Source organism: Anguilla rostrata, chromosome 18, assembly GCF_018555375.3.
Source record: "Anguilla rostrata isolate EN2019 chromosome 18, ASM1855537v3, whole genome shotgun sequence".
In the NCBI taxonomy this organism is placed as follows: Eukaryota; Metazoa; Chordata; class Actinopteri; order Anguilliformes; family Anguillidae; genus Anguilla; species Anguilla rostrata.
This window is the reverse complement of record NC_057950.1, coordinates 10229458-10237959: the sequence shown is the minus strand read 5'-3', so window position 1 is coordinate 10237959 and position 8502 is coordinate 10229458. Positions and strand designations below refer to the sequence as shown.

At 50.1% G+C, this 8502-nt stretch overlaps 1 protein-coding gene across 2 annotated transcripts in view; it reads left to right on the top strand.

Annotated features, from left to right (window-relative positions):
- mcu (mitochondrial calcium uniporter) overlaps positions 1 to 8502 on the top strand; it is a 70001-nt gene that overhangs the window by 56941 nt on the left and 4558 nt on the right. For both annotated transcript variants that reach the window (XM_064316972.1, XM_064316973.1), the window contains exons 4-8: positions 4527 to 4697; positions 5602 to 5706; positions 6270 to 6430; positions 6753 to 6956; positions 8002 to 8118. In XM_064316972.1, coding sequence (XP_064173042.1) covers positions 4527 to 4697; positions 5602 to 5706; positions 6270 to 6430; positions 6753 to 6956; positions 8002 to 8118 — 758 coding nt within the window. The remainder of the gene's footprint in view (positions 1 to 4526; positions 4698 to 5601; positions 5707 to 6269; positions 6431 to 6752; positions 6957 to 8001; positions 8119 to 8502) is intronic.

Here is an 8502-nt window from a genome sequence, read left to right as displayed (position 1 = left end):
TGTGTGTGTGCGTGTTTGTGTGAGTGTGAGAGTGAGTGTGTGTGTGAGAGTGTGTGTGCGTTTGTGTGAATGTATGTGTGTGTGTGCGTGTTTGTGTGAGTGTATGTGTGAGTGTGAGAGTGTGTGTGCATGTTTGTGTGAGTGTGTGTGTGTGCGCGTGTTTGTGTGTGTGAGTGTGTGTGTGTGTGTGTGTGTGTTTGTGTGTGTGAGTGTGAGAGTGAGAGTGAAAGTGTATGTGTGAGTGTGTGAGTGTGTGTGAGTGTGATAGTGTGTGAGTGTGATAGTGTGTGAGTGTGTGTGTGAGTATGATAGTGTGTGAGTGTGATAGTGTGTGAGTGTGTGTGTGAGTATGATAGTGTGTGAGTGTGTGAGTGAGTATGATAGTGTGTGAGTGTGTGTGTGAGTATGATAGTGTGTGAGTGTGTGAGTGAGTGTGATAGTGTGTGAGTGTGATAGTGTGTGAGTGTGTGTGTGAGTATAATAGTGAGTGAGTATGATAGTGTGTGAGTGTGTGTGTGAGTATGATAGTGTGTGAGTGTGTGAGTGTGTGTGTGAGTATGATAGTGTGTGAGTGTGTGAGTGTGTGTGTGAGTATGATAGTGTGTGAGTGTGTGAGTGAGTGTGATAGTGTGTGAGTGTGATAGTGTGTGAGTGTGTGTGTGAGTATAATAGTGAGTGAGTATGATAGTGTGTGAGTGTGTGTGTGAGTATGATAGTGTGTGAGTGTGTGAGTGTGTGTGTGAGTATGATAGTGTGTGAGTGTGTGAGTGTGTGTGTGAGTATGATAGTGTGTGAGTATGATAGTGTGTGAGTGTGAGTGTGATAGTGTGTGAGTGTGTGTGTGAGTATGATAGTGTGTGAGTGTGTGAGTGAGTATGATAGTGTGTGAGTGGGCTGGGAGACACGCTTCTCTGCATTGCCGAGTGTTTGATTCTTTCTGAAGAGGGTTTTAATGACTCTGCCATTATAACAACATCAAGAGCTGGGAGGGCTGGGGGGGCTGGGGGGGGGTGCGGGTCGTGCCTGGGGCACACAAGGATAGCCTGCGCTGATGCAGCTCTGAGGGAGAAGGCTGCCGAGGATGAGGATGGGTGAGGAAGCTGCATGTGCATATATAAGCTGCGGAGTAGGACGGAGGAGGGTTTTGGGGTTCCTTGGGGCACATTGAGGGGTGCGACAGGGTCCCCTTTGAGGCTACCCATCCCCTCATCCCCAGCATGCATCTGTTCAGACGCCATTCTGCAGGCATTAATTAGGCCGGCCCAGTATGTACTCCAGTCCTTCATAATTTAGATTGCCTGAGGCGGCTCGTCCACACGGACCCTTCTCCTTCACAGAGAACGTTAGACCTGCAATATTTGCGTCATTACTTAATTTTTTAAATATTATTTATTTTTATTATTGAAATATTTAACTGTAAATTAAATTGCCACTTGAAAAACGTGAATTTATGTGCAAAGATATTTTTATTTTAGTTGTGCAGTCCAGTGATGTATAGCGGTAAACTGGTGACAGGTCAGCACGTCACTGAGGTAGAGTGATTGTAGTTTATTCTGCTGTGCAAGTAGCCTTATTGTAGTCCAGTGATGTATACCAGTAAACCGATGGTATTTCAGTGCGTTATGTAGGTAAACTCATGGTAGAAGGGATTTGTCCATATCTGTGACAATTCTGGGTCTCAGCACTGTTACAATGATGAACTTTTACTTGAGAAGGGCTGTATAAAATGGCTTTATTCCACCTGATACTCTAAATGACAAACAGAATTTACAGTAGCCTGATTTATGAGCGACAGTAGACAGTACTTCAGTTCCAGGCTGTTAATAAAAGGGTGAACACATTTGTAATATTGCGTGGGGGGGGGGGGGGCGGGGATGGTGGGTACTCTAGGGTTGGCCGTTTCACCTCCTGTGGGGGTTTTGAAGATCGGGTCACCACATGGCAGTGGGTGTTTGATGGAGGTTTTGTGGGTTCTAATATCAGGAAGTGAGAAAACCAGGGAAGTTGCTCAGTATCTCCCTGTGATAATCAGTACACGGGGATCAGCCTTCCCTGAACACCCTGAGCATTATTCCTTTCAGACAATCATGCGTTCGCCCTTAAGTAATAGATTAATTATGCCTATTAACTTATCTAATTAAGTGGCAGTTTGCAGGGGGACACTGCTCAGGGCTGGTGTTTGCTTTCAGACGGGCTAGCAGGACACCTCAGTCACATTGCTATGATGATCAGATGGCCTTCAGGACTAATTATTCCCTCTCGTTAATGCTTTATTTATTGAATGCGCCAGGCCAGCGTGTCTGAAAAGCAGTAGTAGGGCCGCCAGATGATTCTGCGGATTAGAAGTGTCACTGCGTGGGCTGAGATCCGCCAGAGCAGGCGAGCCGACTGCTTCACAGTGCCCGCACTTCTGAACCCAACGCTTTTTTTTTCTTCTTTTTTTTCTTGAGACCGTAACTGAATTCGCTAATGGAAGGACATGACGGTTCTTTCTCAGCCAAATTATGAATGCTTTAAAAGCAAATGTCAGGCGCGAGGTCACGTCTGGCTTTCCATTCCATACGTGCGCTTATATAAAATTGAAAAAAATATATACATGAAATCGGTGCTGCTGCGGTCTATCTGGCAACCCCGAGAAAGCTAGGTGGTGGGAAGAGGGGGATTTTTGGATTGAATCCTGAACTGCAGGGGTTCCCGGGGCCCCCCATTACCCTCACTTGGTTCCGCAGCGATGGACGAGGCCGGGGGATTTCGGTCGTTGGCTCCGTCGCCGGCGGTCTAGAACACGCCGTCCGCTTCGAGCACGTTACTGCAGCATCCGTGCCTCCGGCTGGCGGCCCCTGATTGGCTGATCTCAGTACAGCGTGTGCTGAGCTGGTCAACCTTATTCAGATTCATGGTCTATGGGAGGGAATGACCGGAGGCCGGTGCCAGAAACCCTGTGGCTGGAGGTGTGCAGTCCCCTCCTCACACAGGGATGATGGGGAATCCCCATTCCCACTGTAGCATCGCCATCTGCTGGTTAGAAGAGGTATTACAACAGCCCCCACTTCCTCCCTCCCCCCCACCCAAAGTATGACAGATGAGCTGGAATTTGAGCTGTCGGAATGGGAAACGTGGAAATCTGTCATTTCCCTCCCGAACCAATCAGAGAGACCGCTGCTGACACGGCAGTGAACTGGAATTCCATCCCTTTTGTCTAGACTTTTCTCTCTCTGTCTCCTCCTCCCTCTGTCTTCTCTCATCCTTCTTTCTTCTCTCATCTTCCACCTCTCTTCCCCCTCCCATGGTGAGCGGGGACGGCAGTGTCGGACCGTACTGCCGGAGATTTTGCTAACCCTCTCCAGGCCCTCAGGATGGGGCGGGGTCCGTACCCCGGCCTGTCCATTTGTGATGCAGTTTCCCACCTGTTCAATTTGCATTTCATTTTCATTGATGGAACTAAACAGATGCTCTTCTCCATAGTGACAGTCTCAGCTTACATTCTTTATATGCAATCCAATCTGCCGCTGGAATTTTTTACTGAAACCGTTAACATTAATACATTGCTCATGGCACGGGTATCACCGCAGTGCCGCACCTGGGAATCAAGCCTGCAACCTCAGTGGCAGTTACAAGCTCCCCCGGCCGTGACACTGCACTGTTTCGGTGCCAGCCCTCCGCTGCTGCCACTGTTTGATTTTGATTGTATTACGTCCCTCTGCGATGCTGTCCGGCATAAATCTGTACGGCTTTTTTTATTTTTAGAGCTGGGCATATTCAAAGATAAAGAGAGAGAGAGCGCAGAGCTCTGATAAACGCTGCACTCAGCCAGCTCAGAAATCGGGCTCCCCTGGAACCTCGTAAGTCTGAAACGGCAGGAATCCGGCGATGGGAAAAGCCGCTGTTCTCATTTCACAGCCGCTGATCACCTCCGCAGCGTGGCGGGGATTAGCCTCTCCGTGAGCTGCTGTTTAAAAACCCGGACAGGCGGGAGGAGGAGGGGGGCCGCTCGGCGGCGTGGGCGATGGAGTGGCTCTGTAGTGCCGTGGCCGGGGCGTCGGCGTGTCATGGTACACCGTTCTCAGGCGCGTCGATGGCGCTCTCACTGTTAGCCGTGTGAGCGGTTCCGGACCTTTCCGTGAGCGGGTTAATGGGCCCGCCTCTCAGCTGGCTAACCGGCCTCCAGTAGAACAGAGCCCGGCTCGGAGCGTCCGCTTCAGGGATGCTGTTTGCGTCGCTGTTCTCTGTACAGTTTGTGTACGGAGTGAGGAAATGTAGCTGTAATAAAAGGACAAGCGCAGTAGAAGCGTAATTACTAAAAACAGCGACTGCAAAAAAATAATAGGCTCCCTCCGGCTTTTGAATGCTGGTGGCCATAATATACTAACTGCTCATGTTTTGTCTGTATAATAATGCTGATTTGTGGCATCTTCCTCTCCCTCACTCCCTTTCTCCCTCCCTCCCTTGCCTTCTCCCTCCCGCTCTCTCTCTCCCTTTCTCCCTTCCTCCCTCGCTCGCTCCCCCCCCCCCTCCCCCCCGCTCAGAGGTGACGGTGGTGTATCAGAACGGGCTCCCGGTGATCTCGGTCAGCCTGCCGTCCCGGCGGGAGCGGTGCCAGTTCACCCTGAAGCCGCTGAGCGACTGCGTGGGCGTGTTCCTGCAGCAGCTACAGGCCGAGGACCGGGGCATCGACCGCGTCGCCATCTACTCCACAGGTGCAGTACCCCCTTTACTCCACACACACACTACTCCACAGGTACAGTACTCCCCTTTACTCCACACACACACTACTGCACAGGTACAGTACTCCCCTTTACTCCACACACACACTACTCCACAGGTACAGTACCCCCTTTACACCACACACACACTACTCCACAGGTACAGTACCCCCCTTTACTCCACACGCACACTACTCTAAAGATACTCCCCTTTACTCCACACACACACTACTCCACAGGTACAGTACTCCCCTTTACTCCACACACACACTACTCCACAGGTGCAGTACCCCCTTTACTCCACACACACACTACTCCACAGGTACAGTACCCCCCTTTACTCCACACACACACTACTCCACAGGTACAGTACCCCCTTTACTCCACACACACACTACTCCACAGGTACAGTACCCCCTTTACTCCACACACACACTACTCCACAGGTACAGTACCCCCCTTTACTCCACACACACACTACTCCACAGGTACAGTACCCCCCTTTACTCCACACACACACTACTCCACAGGTACAGTGCCCCCCTGTACTCCACACACACACTACTCTAAAGTTACACCCCTTTACACCATACACATACTCTAAAGTTACTCTGACTGAAACCTGTGTAGTGCTCCACAGGTACTAGCCTTTACAACACTTACATATTACTATCCATTACTATCATGACTGCAGAGTGAACATAATCAGTTTCTGGCAGTACATACTTAAGAAGCATGCATGCTAGTTTGAGGCATGCTAGCATAAGTGCTGCTTAGGTTCTGCTCTAACACTTTTCCTCCAGAAGATCCAGTTTGCTGCGGAGGTACAGCATTTTTCCCTGAGTGATTCTCCCTCCCTCCCTCTCTCTCGCTCACTCTCTCTCTCTCTCCACCATAGACGGTGCGAGGGTGGCTTCCTCTACAGGCATTGACATACTGCTCCTGGATGACTTCAAGCTGGTCATCAACGACACCACACACCTGGTGCGGCCTCCCAGGAGAGGTGAGGGGAGAGTGTAGTGTAGCCAAATATCAACTATGCTTTTGTTTAGATGGCATTAGTGAAGTATAAATGAAAATTATCCCATGAAATTGAATATCCTGGCCATAATATCACTGGTATAGCGTAGGTCTCCCAATAGACAGATGTGGGGTGACGCTCTGTTGCTTGTGATGTTGCAGAAATGGTTTTCAGCGCGATGGAGCTGTGCAGTCAGGGATTAAATCCTGAGCATGCCAGTGGCGGGAAGGTCTGCATAATTAGCCTTAGTGTCGCTAGGGGATGGAGGGTTTTAGCCACCAGAGACCCTGTCTCACCTCCTGCAGTTACTCCTCTCACCAGTAGGGGGCCCGCAGTCACTATGTGGCAGACTGCATAATGAAAATAAGCTCTTCAGAGTAACACACGGTTACCTGCACTAAATCCTAAATCCTAGAGGAGGTCGCTGTGATAAAATGGGTATGCGTGTAAGATTGGGTTTCCTAAAAAAAAAAGGAACCTAGAATGAGAAGCAGATTTGAGCTGTGTGAAGTGCTTCACCTCTGCGCTGTTTGTGGGCGACCCAGACCTGCTGGCGCACGAGGAGGCGGAGCGGCTCAACGATGTCAAGCTGCTGGTCCAGCAGCTCTACACCACCCTGCGCATCGAGGAGCATCAGCTGGGCAAAGAGCGCGAGCTGATTGGACGGCTGGAGGACCTCAATTCCCAGCTCCTCCCATTGGAAAAGGCCTGTCTCAGTTCATGTTTTCATCTTTAGCCTTTTAATGAGTATGACAGAAAACAAAATAAGTTAGGTTTGCATTTCACAAGAAATTTGAGCAGAAATGGTCATTTGATTTGAGAATCACAGTAGAATCTGTATTTGTAATTTTAATAACTGCAATATGAATTTCAGTCTGGATCCCATTTTCAGTTTTGCTGTATTGGTTTGGAATGTGCAGTGTGACTTCAAGTCTGTAGTTATTAGAGTGTGGAGCCGGTGTTTGGAGCAGGGCCTCCATTTTGTGTGTGGATCTGCTGAATCTGACGGTGGGGAACCCCACCCGCAGGTTAAGGAGGAGCTGAGCAGGAAGGCGCAGCGCCGGACCACCTGGGTGCTGTGGGGGGGCATGGCGTACATGGCCACGCAGTTCGGCATCCTGGCGCGCCTCACCTGGTGGGAGTACTCCTGGGACATCATGGAGCCCGTCACCTACTTCATCACCTACGGCACTGCCATGGCGATGTACGCCTACTTCGTCCTCACGCGCCAGGTGAGCGGCTCTCTGGGACTGGTGTGGCCGGTAACGCCTGCTGGAGTTAGCGTAGCGAGTCATAGTTAGCATAGCGCGTCATAGCGTAGCGGGTCATAGTTAGCGTAGTGCATCATAGCGTAGCGGGTCATAGTTAGCACAGCGGGTCATAGCGTAGCGGGTCATAGTTAGCACAGCGGGTCATAGCGTAGCGAGTCATAGTTAGCATAGCACGTCATAGCGTAGCGGGTCATAGTTAGCGTAGTGCATCATAGCGTAGCGGGTCATAGTTAGCATAGCGCGTCATAGCGTAGCGGGTCATAATTAGCATAGCGGGTCATTGAGTAGCAGGTCATAGTTAGCATAGCGGGTCACTGCGTAGCAGGTTATAGCATAACGGGTAATTGCGTAGCAGGTCTTAGTTAGCGTAAGGAGTCATAGCGTAGCGGCGCACCAACACTTGGAAATAAGTCAACTGCATCCACCCGCGTGTTCCTCCCAGGCCTTCCCTGCATTTGCATTTAATCTATTTCAGATCCTTCCAAAAAAAAAAAGAAACAGCAAGCCCCACAAAGTCAAAAAGCAAACCTACGTTTAGAAAGCTAAGCCGCTTATCTGTGTCAGTATACCAGGAGTCATAGAATATCAAGAAATAACTATAATCTTCAAACGGATTCATGAAATGTGTTGCCTGTCCACGTTTGTCGCCCACCGTTAAATCTGGAGTGAGCGGACTTTGGCACTGTGGGATAAGGCCAAGGGAACATTGAAAGGGGAGCAACGGTCGGCAGACGAGCGGCCTGCTTTCAGTCACCCAGTTCAGCTCAAACAGCTTCTCACGCTGTTAGCCGGTAAAGCCATGAGACGGCGCATTAGAACGCGGGTTTTATTGTACGCAAATACGCGCCGCAGTTTTTCCATTTCAATAAGACGCTCCCCTGGAAAACCTGTTCCCTTCAGGAACCTGCTAGGCCTGATGTGCTCGTTCTCGCAGGACAGAGACACGTGCGTTTACTTAATTCACTCTTTTAACATGGTGTGCATTTCTCCCTCTCCTCTCTTTCAGGAGTACGTCTACCCTGACGCCAGAGACAGACAGTTCCTCCTCTTTTTTCACAAGGGGGTGAAGAGGACCCGCTTTGATGTTGAGAAGTATAACAAACTGAAGGACGCCATTGCCGAGGTACGCAGTCGGAGGACACCTGTATCCCTCCTCTGACCTCACATGCATGACATCACCCACCTGCACCGGCTCACCTCACCTGACCTCACCTGACCTCACCTGACCTTTACTCACTTGCCAATTTTATCCAGAGATTTACAAAAGCTAATTTAACATCATCCATCTGATTTACTGTGCATGTAGGGTAACTGTTTATGATGTTCCTCATTTTTCGGTCTCATTTTATGTTTTACTCGCCTCCTGTTTCCATTCCTGTTTTCTTATCGCATTCGTTTCTGCCCCTTCCCCCCCTCCTCTCACCCTCTCTCTCTCTCTCTCTCTCTCTCTCTCTCTCTCCCTCTCTCTCCCCCCCTCCCCCCCTTTCTCTCCCCCTCCCCCCCTCCC